The sequence below is a fragment of the Harpegnathos saltator genome, unplaced genomic scaffold (genome assembly GCF_003227715.2).
Source record: "Harpegnathos saltator strain DR-91 unplaced genomic scaffold, Hsal_v8.6 scaffold52, whole genome shotgun sequence".
Taxonomy (NCBI): Eukaryota; Metazoa; Arthropoda; class Insecta; order Hymenoptera; family Formicidae; genus Harpegnathos; species Harpegnathos saltator.
The window spans coordinates 63,117-81,253 of record NW_020230338.1 but is presented as its reverse complement, the minus strand read 5'-3'; the positions used below and the strand labels follow the sequence as shown (position 1 = coordinate 81,253).

Here is an 18,137-nt window from a genome sequence, read left to right as displayed (position 1 = left end):
TGGCGCGTTAGGTACACATGCTATTGACGTTGCTACGTGATAAACTAATGACATTCACGAACGCGATAAAGTTGTTTGCGCTGGGGAAAGGTAAAAAATAAATGTTTTTTTATATGTATACGTTTATATATATACGCTTATTACAAATTATAACAGTCGAGACTTCCACAAGTGACACTGTTTGGATAATATCGACAGGATCGCATACATAACATCTGTGAGAGCGCAACTTACCAAGTCTCGTTGTCTGCACGGCACGGCAAATTGTATAGGTGCGAGAAACCATGAACCATAACTGATTTCGCTAGCGCTAAACTTGGAAAATTCAGTGGATTTCGCACTGCGCGCGATTGCTTCCTTCGAAAGAACTTCGCACCTACAAGAGTATCGCTGTCCATGTCACTATCCGTATCGTGATTCTCAGGAGCGCGGTCGTCTTCCCACCAATTCTTAAATTCATGGTGCCTGTCTCGTTCATATATACGTTCACAATACTCATAGAAATCGAACGCTTCCTCCCATACATCGAACCCGAAAACAATCGACATCATTATGCGTAAAGTGTTTCGCAACGCAGGTCGAAATATCGTATCGTGCGAACTGCACAACGACTTGCATCGATGTATCGGAATCCCACGTACGCAACGCATCATATCTAAAAAGACACCAAGCCTCTTGTACGACCACTGTCTTCGCATATAAATTCTCATATCGGTTGTTGTACTAACTAATCGTAGTATCGTGTCAGCCGCACGTTGCACCGTAGCGTATGGAGCAATAAGACTCAATGAAGCAGCTGCAACCAAATTTCCGATTGATAAACAGTACTCGAACGCATTGATCAAAGAAAAATGAATTTCTTTCCTCGAAATATCACTATTACTGTCAAATCCATGACAAAAGCGACCGTACAATAATCGCACAAACAGTGCGCTACAGTTGTACTCATGTGCATTCTCGAATGAATTTACGCTGAGTTGCGGTAATTTTAGCAATTCAGGCAATATTAGTCGTATAAAGTCACGATCGCTGACAATTCGCCAGTCATATTTCTCTCGTCGCTCATAAGGAGTAAACCACGATACGCTGTTTCCCGTCGTTTGTCGATGTTCTGTTGCTCCTTGTGCTAGGAATCAGGTCGAGTCGTTTCCGAAGTACTTTCTTCGATAGCATTTAGCGTCATCAATAATTTATTCTCTTTGTAATGATATAGCGCATCGTCCATTTCTTTCGTATATGCACGTAACATCAGGATCAAGCAATGAACCAGCAGTTTTCGATCGTTTAATTGACTATTAGCCAGCAAAGTCCACATAGCGGCTGAAGATTCGCATGTAACTTTTTGTGATCGAATCGTTCGAGCAATTGCAACCAATGACAGTTTAGGTAGCCTCGTATTGTTGACGTTATACAGCTGAGTTTTATAAAACGTGCGAGCGGTGTCAAGCGCGTGCGATAATGCTTCGGCTATCAATGTGTCTTGCAACAAGTCGGTTCGGTGTGCGAAATCACCGGTCATTCCAACTCGAACGATTCCGTTGACGATTTAGTACGAAATCGATGCCTACGGTTGAAGTAGTTTCGATGCAGCACGCGCACTCGACTGCACGTGATCGCTCGACCACAATATAGCGAACGATGGATACTCGACGATCCATCCAAGGCACAGCATTCAAACCATGGGACACGAGGTGTAGAGGACAAAGTCTGACTCTATCTCATATTCGAACAAATCATCTTCTTCGGTGTCGCTGCTCGAACTGTCGCTGACGAACTTCCAGAGATCTTGGTGTTTATATCGAGCACCTCTTCACTGCGTGGCATTGCGCGCCGTGTAATCACGAGATCAAATCTCGTCCCGTCAAACACGAACAACTCGTCCCAATCGCTGTCGCTGCTCGAACTCTTCGACGAATTCATTGCTGCACGAATAAATTCTTCGTTCAGCGATCTTGGCGTTTTTATTGAGCCACTCCCCTCTCCATCCACATCCCCCATCCCCACTACGTGGCATTACGTTCGCTAATATTGCGACGTATTCATTTCATATGTTCGATAATGTGTTTTAATATCGAATTTGAATGGCAAAGAGTATAATCACTCTACAAACAGGACATTCAGTTCGATTTTCGCTACAGTACGTACACGATAATGTATGTCGGCAAGGTAAAAACAAAACGTTTCGTTCATATTCGTAACATATGATACACTCGTGTTTACACTCTTTGAGTTTCTGCTGAAATCGAAATGTCGGTGTCGACGGCGTCAGCGCATCGCCGTCAAAGATTCATTCGCATTTATACGACTGCCTGACTGACTCTGTTTGTTCGATTACTAAAAATAAGTTTTCACGAATCGCGGCATGGTCCGTATGACGTAGCACATTCAACAATAGAGTAGCTCGGTTACAGATATTTTCTATTTGCACGACTGAATTTGAAGTGTTGCATGACATACGCTCAAAGCTTTCGATCAATTTCGTATATTCTTTTACATCGCGCTGCGTGGTTAGAAACAGATCGTTCATACGATCCGAAAGAGCTGTAACGCCAAGAGTGTCATTTGTGCCAATCGAACGAGTAGCCGCCGGTATGTAACCCATTAACATTGGATCAACTACGCGCTCATCGAAGTCGCGTTGTCGTCGCCGATGATCGTATGCAACAGATCGCCGCATATTGAGGCATTCGTCCTCATCCATGTTGGAACGCTTTTGAACGCTCTCGCATACGCTGGTGATGGTACACTCGTTCTTCTCCATGCCAAGAATGTCATTGATATCACCACCATCATCATCATCATCACCATGGTCGAACCTGATCGGTCTTCCCGGTGCCGGGATCGGAGAAGCAGCTTCCTCTGATTCGGGCTCAGCAGTACCTTCGTTGAGAATATGAATGCGGGATACAACTTTGGCCCAGGAACATTCTCGACTCCAGTACAAATGTTCCCTCCACGAATCAAATGTGTCATTCGTTATGGTCACATCGTCACTGCTATGCCAATTCTTCAATACGAGTCCGCACATGTAGCATGTCATCAAATCGGAGATACCTGTGTAAAAGAAACCGACCCACGCTAAATCTCGATGATGCCGTCGCGATGGCAATGCGTCGCGTAACCATTAATCAAAACTGGCCAATCGTTGTTCGAAAGAATCAAATTGCACATATATAGGCTGCTCTAACTGTACGCTCGATGTAAATTCTCGCTGCACACTGCCTTGTATCGTCGTCGGCGACGGCCTTGTTTCGTCCTCTTCGCTGTTGAGACGGCAAACGTTGTTGTCGCTCGCTGTGACGAAACGACGACGCGGTGTCGTTGACGCCATGCCGCACTGCTCCTTCTATTCTTTGGGTGACGGACGCAATAAAAAATATCGGCAAATTAGCAATAATTGTTCGGCGATGTCGAGCTTCTTCTTACTGCTACATGATAACACGACTCCCTTCTTTAAAAAGAGATAAAATGTGATCGTCTAAGCGTCACATTGTCGCGCCGAACAGATGCTACCAAGTTGAGACGTTTCAGTGAAGATTTCACATTAGCCGTTGTAAAAACTTGGGTTTAGATATCTCCTAATCTAATCTTAACCTAACCTAACCTTTTTTTTACGAGGAGGAAATCCATCATGGATACCCTGACCATCGGGGAAGGGCCAGGGTTATGCCGGATTCCTACCGGCTAAAACATCCACAAGTGGCGCTGCGAAGGGGCTTGGATCGGGGCCCCGAAGCCTACGTAACTGCTGATCGGGATCCCGAGTCCAGATGTAGACCATCGTCGATCCCCGAGGGGGGGAGGGGGAAGCGAACCAAGGCTCCTCTTCGACCACCGTTCCCAGGGGAGGGGAAAGCCAGCCAGAGGCTCGCTTCGACCGCCGCTCCCCTTTCCCACCTCTCACGTCCCGCCTCTTAGACTGGGAAGAGGGAAGCCGGCAACGCCTACGCTTCGACCTCCGTTCCCAGCCAGGTGGGGCGCTGCCATTACATGATGTGCGGCCAACTGATCCACCTTCTCAGCCGGCCGCCCTACGTTTGGAGGGTTTGTTAGGGCACCGGGAGTCCCTGCCCGATGTCCCATCCTCCCGCCCGGCGGTTACGGGGGGAAACAATCCCCTGGCCGCCGGGCGCTCCCTCCCCTGTGGGAAGAGGGGAGGAAGAGGGGTTACCATCCTCCCTTCCTTCACACCAGATTAATTAATGGGGGGAGAGGTGCTGACTGACCGTGACAACGCCACAGTCGCATCCTTTCCCCCTTATCCTCATCCTATTCCCGTTTGAGGGGGAGTAGGTGACTGACGGAGGAGGGGAAGTGGGTCACTTCCCACCGCCATCCTCCTCCTCGTTCTTCCTGCCACCGTCTGTGTGGCCGGCAGTGTCGTTGCCGTCGCTGCTTTCCTTCCCCTGGCCGGTTGCCTGTTACCCGTCGTTGCAGCTGGTGTACGTCTGGGTGCCCTCAGTCGAGCGTCCCGGCGTCTCGCTTGCGCCCTTCCTGGGGGAGATCTCCCTCTTGAAGGGGAAGGAGCAGGCTGAGGGGGTGGAGGGGATGGTGGTCGCACCATTCTCCGTAGTTCCTCCTCGGAGGAGGAGTCGGCGTCCCCCTCCCTGCTCCTACTCCTCCCCGCTCTCCATAGGCGGTGGCGTTCCCTCCGCCTCCGCCTTCTTCCCCGCCCTCCCGCCTCTCTGCGGATTTCCTCCGTGGCCTCCTTCTGCGAGAGGACCGCTTAGCAGAAGGAGGTAAACACCCTCCACTTCTTCTCACTCCCCACAATTGCCCCGACCATCGTGGGGAGTGAGAGATCGCGTCCAAATTCCCGTATCACGACTTCGCGCTCAGCGCTCCAGGCAGGGTAGTCCTGGAGCGTGTGCTGCGCGGAGTCGTGATCGTGATCGCAGTGGTGGCACTGCGTTGTGCGCTCCTTTCCTATTCGGCACAGGTATTCACCGAAGCATCCGTGCCCGGTCAGCACCTGTGCCATCCTAAAAGTCAGGGTCCCATGTGCCCTGCCCACCCAGTCCGGCAGGCAGGGCTGGACGGCCTCGACGGTCCTCCTCCCATATCTGGCATTTGCCAGCATCTCTGCCATCTCTGGAGGAGGACCTGCCGAGCCTGGTTCATTTCCCGCACTGCTCCGGCGAGCGCGATGTCTGCCCGCTCGATGAGATCCCGCTTCCTGATGTACGTTCTCCTGTACATCAGGGCTAGGAGCTCGATGGGGGCATGCTCGCCAGAGCTGTCGCCCCCACGTGGGATACAGTCCGGTAGCAGCGGGCCACCCTGACCGCCAGCGCCCTGTGCACCCTGCATAGGGTTGCTTGCATCGGGCGACTGACGGCTAGGGCTTCCGCCCAAATCGGTGCCCTGTACAGGGCCACCGAATTTAGTATCCCCGCGTGGAGGAGACGTGCCATCCCGTCTGGTCCCTCGATCCTGGGCATAAGCCTACCAACGTAGGCTGAAACCGCTCTCAGCCGGGGAACCAGACGATTGAAGTGCTCCCTGAAGCACCAGGTGCCGTTCAATGTGAGGCCCAGATATCTCATCTGGGCCTCTATTGGGACCCTAACTCTTCCTACCCGGATCTGGGCCTGGGGTGGCTTCATTCTTCTTCTATGGAGGAACATGGCCACTGTTTTTCTTTCTGCCACCACCAGACCCAGATTGCGAATGGAACGCACGACGCATGCCAGCTCAAAATTAGCCGTTCTCACGGCCTTCCCCCAGTCTATCCCCCCGGCTAAGATGAGCGTGTCATCCGCGTAGCAAATAATGCTACAGCCGGGGGAGGGCAGTTTGGAGGACTGAGTTATAGCCGAGGAGGTGGCCCAGAACGGACCCCTGTGGAACCCCGCAACTCATCCCCCTCTCGCATACCTTGCCGTCGGCGTCCCTCCAGGTTAGACGCCGACCCCGGAAGTAATCCTCGATGACGGCCGTGAGGTAGGGTGGGAAGCCAAAGTAGCCACGCATGGCCTCCACCACCTTACCTCAGGGCAGGGTGTTGAATGCGTTGGCGATGTCAAGAGATATCGCCATCGCCACCCTGCCCTCCTGCACGATGGCCTCCGAGAGGGACCGCAGATGCTGAATCTCATCCATGGTTGAACGTCCCTCTCGGAAGCCGTATTGGCCGTCATCGAGGTCAGCACCTTCCCGGGACATATACTCCACGAGGCGGGCAGCTATAAAGTGCTCAAAGAGCTTGCCCGCCTCGTCCAGGAGGCATATGGGCCGGTATGCCGAGAGAATGTCCTCCGGCTTGCCCTTTTTACGGAGGAGGACCACATTGGCCCTCCCCTAGACTGGAGGGAATTTGCCTTCCCTCAACGCCTGCGAAAACATTTTCGCAAGTCTTTCGCTAATATACTCCGAGGCCAGGGTGAGGACTCAGCCGGGGATACCATCAGGCCCAGGAGCCTTCTGGTTCTTGACCTTTTTGATGGCTCCGGCCACCTCCTCCTCTGTGACCCCCGGTACCCTCCCTTGTTGTTCAGGAGTATGGGCTATATACGGGTCAATGGGGTACCCCTCTCCAACCGGGAAGAGGGTCCCCATGACCCGCTCTAGGAACCGGGGGTCTAGCGTTTCCGTCAATGGGGGCGCCCATGGTTTCAGCTTCTGCATCACCATATTATAGGGGCGCTTTCATGGATCCGCGTCCAACGACAGGAGGAAGATGTCCCACCCTTTGCTTCTGGCCGTCACGATGGCGTCTCTCAGTGCCGCAGCTGCTCTGCAAAAGTCCCTTCGGGCGGCCAGAGTGGCCTCGGGGTCTGACTTAGGATCGTTTCTGATCCTCCGAAAGGTCCGCCTGAGGCGGACCGACCTTCGCCTGAGCTCAGCGATGTGGTCGGTCCACCACCAGGCGGACCTTTTTGGGCAGGAACAGACCCTGGGCATTGACTTATTGCACGCCCTCGCGATTATGTCCACGATCTCCTTGACCCCAGAGTCCAGGTCCTGCCCCTCCATACGTTGTGGCCAGGTGGCTACTTCTAGGGAGGTCTCTAGGGCCTCCCTGTCCAACTGCTTCAGGGCCCAGCGCCCCGGTCGGGGTGCTTTGTTCCGCTGGGGCCGCAGGCCACTGGGGGTGACGGACAGCTCCATCTCTATAATGCGATGGTCCGATAAAGCCTCTAGTTCGTCCGCCACCCTCCATGTCTGCAACCGCCTCAGGGCCGCAGGTGTAGCTCAGGAGAGATCGATGATTGACTCCCCCTGCGACCCCACGAAGGTTGATTTCCTTCCCTTATTGAGCAGATGCAGACCTAGCCCTGCGGCCCAGTCTTTTACCTCCTCCCCCCGCCTGTCACCCCGCCGGGAACCCCACAACGCGGACTTCGCGTTGAAGTCCCCGGCGACGATGACAGGCCTAGGGAGGTACCGTGACACGGCCCTCCCTATTTCTCGGAGCCTGGACCTGAAACTTATCAGGTCCAGGCTCTTGATTGGGGGGAGGTACACCCTGACCACTGTAAGGGCTCCCCATCTGGCCACAACCTATCCTACCCCGTCACCTAATTTGGTGGCGGGTGACGAGTTTTCGCCCGCCTTCCATACCAGCGCTACGGAGCCTACCTCATCCCCGCACCACCTATCGTGATTTTTGGGGATTCGGTACGGCTCCGCAATAATTCCGAGGCCTGCAGCACCGCGCTCGGACATTGTGTGCTCAAAGAGCGGGATCGCTTGTCGGGCGCGGTGCAGGTTGGCCTGGAGGAGCTTAGTCGCCATTTTCGTCTTGTATGACCAACTTATCCGTTGGCTCCTCTGTTTCATCGCTCTCGCCATCTTCTCTCGGCCTGGGTCTCTTCTCTGTCCTCCTTTCCACCTCCATATCCTCACATTTTTCCTCCTGTGTGTTTGGGATGGAAGTTTCCTCTATGGGAGAAGGAGAAGGAGAAGGGGGAGGAGAGGACGACAAAAGCTCCTCTCCTCCTCCATCCTCTCTCTCCTTCCGGGGCGGCTGAAGGTGTTGGAGGCGTCGGTGCGGTTGCCTCCCCACTCTTCTGCGCTCTCACCGTTTTCTTCTAGGCGGACGGCAGGCCGGCCCACCCATTCTGTGTCCAGCCGGCCGCCCTGCGTCCATACATATCTGGCACCTGGCCCTTTCGCAGCAATCTCGGGCCAGGTATCCAGGTTCCCCGCATCTGTAGCAGTTGCCACTCCTGTCTATACTGCTCTTGCAGTTCTGCCGGACGTGACCTCTTTCCAAACATTTAAAACATTGCAGAGGCCTAGTTTCCAGCAGATCTGCCCTGACCTGGGTCCAGCCCATGACCAGTGTCCCCTTTTCTGCCGTTGCCAGGGGATACCGTAGCCACAAGACCTGGACCCAGCAGGTGTGGTTCTGATCATTCCGGTTTGCACCTCGGATACCCCACATCCCCCATATTTCGCAACGCATTCCGCCGCTTCCTTCTCCGTTGTGGAGATCTCCATTCCCCTTATTCTTATTTCCCCAGTTTTCTGACGGTTGATTATTGCTCTGTCCACCAGGACCTTCCTCAATTTTCCTGCCAGGAAGTCCGCTTGCTTGTTCCTGTCCTCCCCGGAATTTCAAAAATCAGGGCCCCCGTGGCACCTTGTCTTGTCCTTATTCCCGTTATCCCGAGGTTGTCGATGTTGATCTTCTTTTTCGCTTCTATCAACAGCTTTTTGTATTGTCCCTTTCCCGCCGTGATGGATATTGCCGCGGTGTTCGGGACTCTCCGCCTTACCTTCTTCTCCATGTTCTTCGCAGTGGGTTTCGGCGGGGACTGCCTTCTCTTCTCTTTTTTTCTCTTCTCTTTGCGTCCCACCACTGTAGCCCAAGTCTGTTCCGGTCCAGACTTGACTCTTTCCTGCCTCTGTGGCAGGGGTGGGTAATTCTCCTTCTGCAGGGGTTCGAGTCTGTTGTTGTTGTGGTCTTGGATCTTACTTTACCATTTGTTTACCCGTTATCCCTTTACTACCTTCTTTCCCTCCTTTCTTTCCCTTAGTTTTGGGTTCTTGGGTCTTGATGTTTCCCTTTACCACTTGTCCTTTTCCCTCCCATCCTCCCTATGGTACCTCCTCCTTTTCCTCCATCCTTCCCTGTGGTTCCTCTCTTTCCAGTCTGACCCTGGCATTGAAGGAAATATCTTCCCTTATCTTTGGGCCCTCGTGGTTTTTTCTTCCCGTACTATGTTCCTCCCTGATGAGGTGAACCTTAGCCGGCCTTATCAATCCGGATTGGACCTCGATCGCCCCCACTAACATGGGTTCCTCCTCATCTATGTCAGCAGATGGGGGCATGACCTCCTTCCCATGTTCCCTTTCCTTCTTATCCTCCTCCCTTACATACACTGCAGGCGAGGGGGTCATCGCCACTGGCGGCGGCGCCCCCTTTACTGCGTTGTGTGTTTCCTGTTGCACCCGAGGCGAGCAGGATACCGTTCTTCTTGGCGGTGCCTCCTTTATACTCGGTTGCATTCCTTTCTCATGCACAGGAGGCGAAAGGGATACCGCAACAGGTAGCGATGCCCTCTTTAGGCTTCGTATTGCCTCCTTCATCTCTTCCACCTCCTTTTTCAACTGTTCCTGGGATGCTCAGAGCTGCTGGTTCTCTTCTCTGAGCTCATCCATGATCTCCAGGTTTTCCCCACCTTCGCTCATCTCCATCCTTTTGACTATCAATGTTGTACCCGCAGCTATGGCCGCCGATGCATCCCGGAGGACCTTCACACTGGTCCCATTTAGGCTCCTGAAGCGGACTGAGAATCCTAGGATTTTCATTGCCGCATCTAGGACTGTAGATGTAATGTCCCTGAACGGGGATCGACTTCGCATCGTTCTACCCGTCGATCGGATGCCAGTACGAATTGTCAATGGAGACGGTTTACGTGTTGACCTGCGATCATCTATTAGAGATTCACGGCGACGACGAGACTGTTGGATCGAACCATACGCGACAGATTGGTGAGATGCTTCGATTACGAACTAGCGGACTCTTCATCGCGCAAAAGCACCGGTCAACTGCTGATCGAGTCCACGGACGACGACGCGATGACCGAGGATGATATGTCGCGTTACACGATTCGCGGTCGAAACTCGCTCGCAGCGGCGGTCGTTCGACGTCATGGCGGATGGTACGAAGGTGTCGAGTTCTCGAACGCACGCGAAATGATCGAGTCCAGCGTCGATCCGACGCGACGACGGATCCTCGTATCGAAGTGCCACGGTGAACGACGACCGGCCTATAATATGTTCCCTGTGGAGTCACTCTCTGCGTATGCGGAAGCGCTACAAAGTCAAGATGCGCGCGACAGATGACGTGTTTCAGCGACGCGTGTTCAGCTGCAAGGAGATGTTTAAAGTGTTCGCCATTCTATGTACGGATACCTGAATTACAGACGCAGCGTGGTGCATTCGCCGCAAGTTGCCGCCGCCGTGACCCTGTTGTCGCGAAAGACCCTTCTCGAAACCGCCTCGATATGCAAAGTGACGTTACTCGCGGTTGTTGCGTGTATCCCGGTATCGGTTATTCGCGTGGTCAATGGCGGATGGTGACGGTGTCGCGTTGTCGCGTCGCGAGATTCGACGTGATATACCGCGATACGGACGGACTCATCCTATGCATGTCGACGCTGCGCGAATCGTCGCTCGAAGGAGCAGACGATGTCTCGGATCTCAACAAAGGACCAAAATTGAACGCCATAGACGCTGATCAGCAACGAGAGTACTAGGCGCTGATAGTACGACTGATCAATCGAACGTTTCGACGCTACAATTGCCCACTGAACGCTATCGATTTGAAGGATTCGGGCGTGGAAACGTGCAGCATAATAGGCAAGAAGAAATACTGGAAAACGCTGGAGCTCGCGCGAGACCATTTTGTCACCAAAAGATTCGAGAAATACGCCCAGGAATTCGTCAAACTTACGGTAAACACGTTGCAGCGCAATGTCGTGAGTATCCTCGCGACGCGTCCGGAGGTGGCTCGTTGCCGACTAGTGATCGAGGATCAAGTGGCGTTTTTTGTAACGATGTTCGCGTCGCTGAATCGTTACTACGCGTCGCACGGCGTCGAAGCGTTTGCTTTCAATCTGGCGCTCAATCCGCGCAGTGTGATCGGATCGGAAGCCAGTTTCATTCAAGCCACGATCGAACGGTACGGTTACAGTCCGAGTGATCGCGTGCACTGCGTGTTCGCGTTGGACGTTAAGGATCCGAACGCGACCAAATTTTGTCTATTGCGGGATTTTCGCTCGGATCGCGATCGATTGAATTACTACAAGATCGTTAGACGACTCGCTGTATTTCGTACAATCGTGGAATTCAAACGGCATATCGACGATCCTGAAAAACGACGTACACGACCGCCGCGATCGAACGACGTACGACTGGTTGAAACACGAACAACGATCGTGGCGCCATGACTCGCGCACGACCGCATCGACCGCTCGATCCAGCCACCTATCGATGCTCGAACGACGCTGCTTCCGTGCCGACCTGTCCCGTACGATTCCGGAACCACGCATCGATCCGTACCGATCGAAAATATTCCATAATAAAAATATATGAAGATAATAACAGGCGCCAGTGTACGGTTCCTTTCCCGTCGCGACAACGGAGAAGCAAATACGAACTTTCACGGCACTTTTGTCGCTCGAATCATTCGTGATCTTATTCGTACGATAAAGCGTCGTTTTCCACGTCGGACGACGTACGTATTCTTCGATGAGTGCGACGACACAGCCCAGATGCGTACGTTGTCGTCAAAAACGAACAATACGAAATACCATTGCCATTCAGCGGTCGCTGCATCGACTATTTTCGCGATGTAAGCACGAACGACGGGAGGCGCGACAGCGACGGCGGCCTCACATTTTCGTTGCCATTCGCACCGGTGCAACGTCGAATCACCGCCTCCTTCGAGGACACTCATATCATCGCGCTTCTCGCAATCGATATCGTTCAACAATCGCGAAATCTCCTCGCTATCGTACAATTTGTATCGTCGCGATTTCATCCAGAATCGATTCATCGTTTTTCGCGATTTCCAACACATCCGAGAGAACATTACGACGTTCGCTCGATCGATCGATAAATCGCCGGTCGATTAGAGAAAAGCAGTCCCGAGAAACAACGGTGCCGCAACGAATGTTGCGTTGACGGTTAATGCGGTCTTGATGCGGCGTACGGATCGATCGATGTGTAGTTCGGTCAATCGACTCGCCATCACAATTGCGATTCGGTTTCTCAAAATGGGCACTTCGATCGCATGCGTCAACGCGCACCGCCGAAACAATTCGTCGATCCTTGTGGACTAAGAGGTGAGATAAAAATAGACAATTTTTTAATATTCATTGTTCATCGTTCACTTCGCCTCATTCACCGCTCAATACGCGAATGCATTCTCTCGCTGCACCAAGATAAGACAACGACCGTTGGACGGTAAGACCGATGTGAGGACTGCGACAAGAGATGAGCAATGGAGATGAAGAATGCGCCACCGTTTCATTCCGGGCAAGTGCCGATCGATCGCATATCAGCGACCACCGATCGATCGAATATTGTGTCAAACGCACGTGGTGTACAGCGCGCTTGACGATTACAGCTGGCAATTGTTGTCACGAGTGATCTTCGTGGAGGAGGCGCTCCGATTTACATTCGCACCAGGTCGCAACGAATCGACGCAGTTCGAGTGCGACGACGCAACGACACCGTCGCACAAATGCACCGATCCTCGCGACGCGTGCGAAAGCACCCGCACCTGTAACATTGCTGCTCGCGCCCCTCCCCAACGGTTATATCTTGTCGTGCGTCTTTCTGTATTTTTCGTATTTTTACAACGTAGTCAATAGCGTGTCGCACATCGGAACTCGACCCACGGAACCGTTCGTTCCGTGCTCTGTTGGACCCTCAATCGGGAGAATTGTACATCTGCTGTGACGAGCGTATTTTCGAGAAATGTCTGATCGCCGCCGAAGGAATACCAAATCGTCGAATAACGGTCAACGACACCGTCGTGCCGTTCACGACACGGTCGATTCTTTGTACGCGGGTTACTGCTCGAACGTGGATCGGCGAGTGTTTTCGATATTGGCGGTCGTTCTGAATATCGAGCGTCTGGTCTACGATTCGTTGAGCACGGTGTCACCGAACGAACCTTGGCTGAATTAACGTTCGCTCACTATACTCTAGGTGCTAAGATCGATCGCGAAGTCAACACCGCGACGTCGCTCGTATTCCCAAAGTCCGATACCATTGCGAATTCTGGCGCGAGTTGCCTCACGTTTAGAGCGCGCACCGTCGTTCTGGCTGACTGTTTTCTATAATTCGCGCTGTGAAGAATAAGCATCGCGCAAATCCGTTAACCGATATACACGTCGATCACATAGCATCGACGATAACGCCATGGTCGTTGATTGGAACGTGTGGTATCAAACGGGCATTGTTTGCTTCTTCGTTATGCTGGGCGGACTAACCATTCTGTTGATCTATCTTTGGCGATCCGAGCCCGGTGATCGCTTGGCCGCGTACGTGGCACGATACATCGACGCTTGTCACGCGATCCGATTGCTGCGACGAATATCACTGTCGAACGAGAAATCTGAACGCAACAACGCGATAAACTGCGAATCGAACGCGAGCGATAACGAAGATTCGACCGATGACGAGGAACCAGCACACGATTCATCGCTCGTGGCCGTCGACAGGACGACAGATTCGATCGACGCCGACGACGAAGATCAAATGAATAATCGACCATTGCTGATCGTACCGAAATCACTGTCCGTTTTGTAATCCGTAAGAAGCAAATCCGAGTCCAGTGAAACTATGAATTCAATGAGATCGTTCACGGCTCGAGCAAACAGCGCCATCGATTCGACGAGCTCGAAACTCGCGTTCGCGGCGACATCGTATCCGAACGAGTACGAAAAGTTCTTCGGCAACGCGTCATTGTTCGAAACGACGTATCGTTCGAACGACTACGAGATCGTCCTCGTTGACACGCCGTCGTCCGAAGCCGTCGACACGCCGTCATCCGAAGCCGTCGACACGCCATCGCCCGAAGCCGTCGACACGCCGTCGTCCGAAGTCGTCGACACACCGTCGCCCGAAGCCGTCGACACGCCGTCGTTCGAAGCTGTTGACACGCCGTCGTCAGAAGCCGTCGACACGCCGTCGTCAGAAGCGACGTCGTGTCCAAACGACCGCGAGATCGTCCTCGTCGACACACCGTTGTCCAAAGTCGTCGACATACGGCCGTCCGAAGCCGTCGACACGCCGTCGTCCGAAACGACGTCGCGTCCAAACGACCGTGAGATCGTCCTCGTCGACACGCCGTCATCCGAAAGGACGTCGCGTCCGAAAGACCGCGAGATCGCCCTCGTCGACACGACGTCGTCCGAAGCCATCGACACGACGTCGTCCGAAGCCGTCGACACGCTTCGTCCGAAAGGACGTCGCGTCCGAAAGACCGCGAGATCGTCCTCGTCGACACGCCATCGTCGGAACGACGTCACGTCCGAACGACCACGAGATCGTCCTCGTCGACACGCCGTCGTTTGAAAGGACGTCGCGTCCGAAAGACCGCGAGATCGCCCTCGTCGACATGACGTCGTCCGAAGCCGTCGATACGACGTCGTCCGAAGCCGTCGACACGCCGTCGTTCGAAGACGTCGACACGCCGTCGTCCGAAACGACGTCGCGTTCGAACGACCGCGAGGTCGTTCTCGTCGACACTCCGTCGTCTGAAGCGATCGACACGCCGTCGTTCGAAACGACATCTCGTCCGAACGATCACGAGACCTGCGAAACGGTTGTCGTACTGGTACTGGTTGTACTGTACTGGTTGGTACTGTTGTCACATCCGCACTACCAATTGTAAGAGGAAGCACCACACAAAAATTTTTTTTTTTTTTTTCTCTCTCTCTTCTTTCCCTGGAATCACCACAAAATTTTTCTAAGTCCCTCGAACATAAATTTTTCTAAGTCCCTCGACCCTCAATTTTTCTAAGTCCCTCGAACATAAATTTTTCTAAGTCCCTCAACCCAAAATTTTTCTAAGTCCCTCGAACATAAATTTTTCTAAGTCCCTCAACCCAAAATTTTTCTAAGTCCCTCGACCCTAAATTTTTCTAAGTCCCTCAACCCAAAATTTTTCTAAGTCCCTCAACCCAAAACTTTTCTAAGTCCCTCGAACATAAATTTTTCTAAGTCCCTCAACCGAGAATTTTTCTAAGTCCCTCCGCGCCGAAATTTTCTAAGTTCTAATTTCCAAACCCCCACTACCTTCCCACTCCAGAGGAAAATTCGGCGGCTCGGGAAAGCCGCAGCTCAGGGACCGCGGAGCGCCCGAGAGTCAGTCTCAGTCGTGCAGTGATCTGGTGCAGTGCTTCCTCCATCCCTCCTAGGGTCTAGTATAAGTGCTAAATCTAACTTAGAATATTTTCGTGAATACGAACTTAGAATATTTTCACTAAATCTAACTTAGAATATTTTCGTGAGTTTTAACTTAGAATATTTTCGTGAGTTTTAACTTAGAATATTTTCGTGAGTTTTAACTTAGAATATTTTCGTGAATACGAACTTAGAATATTTTCACTAAATCTAACTTAGAATATTTTCGTGAGTTTTAACTTAGAATATTTTCGTGAATACGAACTTAGAATATTTTCACTAAATCTAACTTAGAATATTTTCGTGAGTTTTAACTTAGAATATTTTCGTGAATACGAACTTAGAATATTTTCACTAAATCTAACTTAGAATATTTTCGTGAGTTTTAACTTAGAATATTTTCGTGAATACGAACTTAGAATATTTTTACTAAATCTAACTTAGAATATTTTCGTGAGTTTTAACTTAGAATATTTTCGTGAGTTTTGACTTAGAATATTTTCGTGAGTTTTAACTTAGAATATTTTTATGAATGTGAACTTAGAATATTTTTACTAAATCTAACTCAGAATATTTTCGTGTATTCATTTAGTTAAAATATACTCTTGTTAGCCGATTCAAGGTTAGATTCACTCTCCCATCTCCTCCCATCCCCGACCGCTAACGCATTGGAATCGCCTAGCTGATAACTGGCCGCCGATTCTTCAAGGTATTCGCATCACTAGAATAGGGGCGTATAGGCTGCGGCTCGATCGCACCGCCCATCCGTAGACGCACAGGTTGCGGCTCGATCGCACCGTCTACTAGTTACTCGAAGGCGCATAGGTTGCGACCCGATCGCACCGCCTGACAGAATAGGGAACTCCGAATTAACCACACGAATACAGCTGGCCGGAGTCACGGGAGTGATTCCAAATGCGCCCTGTACGCAGGGGTGGTCGTAAGAAATTCATCAAAAAATTAGAATACCAACTAAAGCACGGACAAGCGTACCACCCTTACCTAGGTGTCGAACCCACCAACTCCGCTCCCGACAAGGGGCATCCTCGTTCCACTGAACCCCCTCGCTCTCCAGAATCTCCTCAGTCGCCCGTGCCAGAGCGCCCGAAAGCTACCGCCCGCAAATCATACAGTGTTAGCAAGATCGATTGTGACACCCATCCGCGACTACCGATCATTCGACGCGGATTCTCGCCACGAGATCCGAGGCCTGCTTTCTACCGTCAACTGCGTGCAGAGATCCTGCACTACTACTACGGAGCATCTACCCCGCCTCACACCCTCCGCACCTGTAACGAGGAAACTCCGACCCTCGAACAGCTTCGTGGGCACGTGCGCAACTCCATGACACAGGTGTGCCAGATTATTACATTGGATTAAAGGAACTGGTGAGTGCCATTTGCTCTATACTCCGCGGAACATCGTGTCGAGCCCGACAGATCGCGCGTATCCCTGGGGAGAATCACGCGATTCGTTTGACCCAAAAATTGCGATCTAGCCCCGCGTCCAGGCCCGAGCACCTGCAGCCTAGCATCGCAGCCGCGGCCGACCGGGACGTAACATAAAATTGGTGACAGCGGTGGGATACGAAAAGGGCTCACGACGCGAACCCCGCGATTAATTAAGCAAACCCACTGGATTACCGCTACTGAAACGCGATTGAAACAAAATCATCCGCCCCGATGGCGACTCGTAGTAAAAAGACCGATAAACCTGACAAACCGGATGAGATCTACAGTAAGGAAGAAGCAGAACTTCTGTCTCAGCACATCCGGGAAAAGGAACTGCAAGTACAAAGAGAATCCGACGCGGTGCGTAGGGAACGCGAATCATTTGAACGAGAACGCGAGCTTGCTCGGCGACGCATCGAACAGAGGGAAGCCGCCCTCCACGACCGCGAATCGGAAATGTCGCGTAGAGAAACATCGCACGACCGTACAGCCGACCAAGGCCCCATTAACGAAGAAATGTTGCGCGACATAGCCTCACTCCAGCGGGAACCTCCAAAAGACGGACCGTCACCCCCTATCGCCCCCTACTTCGACGCCACTAGTGTGCCTCATAGCCTCCAGCATGACTACTCCCTCGAGATCCCTCGTGTAACATTCAAGGACGCGCTCGAATCGGTACCACACTACGACGGATACAACGTGAGTTACGCGCAATTTGCGCGAGCCTGTAGACGCGCTAGAGACATCGTTCCCCCGTCCGCCGAACGAAACCTCGCACGCCTCCTCGTCAACCGACTGCGAGGGAAGGCCTACGCCGCGATAGAAGACGAACCATGCGATTCGGTCACGCAGCTCCTCGACGCGTTAAGAGCCACCTTTGGCTCTAGTAAATCAATCTATCACTGTAAAGGCGAACTCTATACCGTGTTCAAAGATCCCAACGAGGACATGACAGACTATGTCATCCGCGTAAAGGAACTTCGCGCATCCGTGCTAGAATGCGAACGCATGGAAAGAGGGATGTTAGACGAAAAACTAATTAGACAAATCGACGAAGCAACCGCGTACGCATTCTGCGATGGACTGCCGCGACAGTATCGTTACTTGCTAAGACCCGAGCACTACCGTAAACCATTCGAGGCATTCGCGTTCGCTAAGTCACTCGCGAGGCGGGATACACTCGACCAGGAACGAGAAGACGCCGCGCGCCGGAATAACGTACGACCACGATCCAACGACGTACGCATAATTGACAAACCGATTGCTCATTCGACTCCGATCAAACACGAGCCCGGGTATGGTCCCAACACCGAA

At 52.2% G+C, this 18,137-nt stretch overlaps 2 protein-coding genes across 2 annotated transcripts; both read right to left on the bottom strand.

The window, feature by feature from the left end:
- Window positions 1-5,204: 5,204 nt before the first annotated feature.
- LOC112589481 (uncharacterized) lies at window positions 5,205-5,973 on the bottom strand. The gene is made up of 2 exons (XM_025302969.1): window positions 5,878-5,973; window positions 5,205-5,804 (listed from the first exon to the last, which is right to left on the bottom strand). The coding sequence occupies exons 1-2, from the start codon at window positions 5,971-5,973 to the stop codon at window positions 5,205-5,207; spliced, it is 696 nt and encodes a 231-aa protein (XP_025158754.1).
- A 675-nt stretch (window positions 5,974-6,648) lies between these two features.
- Window positions 6,649-7,492, bottom strand: LOC105187787 (uncharacterized). The gene is made up of 2 exons (XM_011148789.2): window positions 7,424-7,492; window positions 6,649-7,164 (listed from the first exon to the last, which is right to left on the bottom strand). The coding sequence occupies exons 1-2, from the start codon at window positions 7,490-7,492 to the stop codon at window positions 6,649-6,651; spliced, it is 585 nt and encodes a 194-aa protein (XP_011147091.2).
- Window positions 7,493-18,137: the final 10,645 nt, after the last annotated feature.

Excerpts from the sequence above, each read along its gene's own strand:
- LOC112589481 (XM_025302969.1), bottom strand. The coding sequence starts at position 5,973 with ATGCGTGGCTACTTTGGCTTCCCACCCTACCTCACGGCCGTCATCGAG. Across the intron at positions 5,805-5,877 it reads GGAGGGACGCCGACGGCAAG|TCCTCCAAACTGCCCTCCCC; the intron begins GTATGCGAGAGG and ends GCTATAACTCAG.
- LOC105187787 (XM_011148789.2), bottom strand. The coding sequence starts at position 7,492 with ATGGGGAGCCCTTACAGTGGTCAGGGTGTACCTCCCCCCAATCAAGAG. Across the intron at positions 7,165-7,423 it reads CTGGACCTGATAAGTTTCAG|ACATGGAGGGTGGCGGACGA; the intron begins GTCCAGGCTCCG and ends AGGCGGTTGCAG.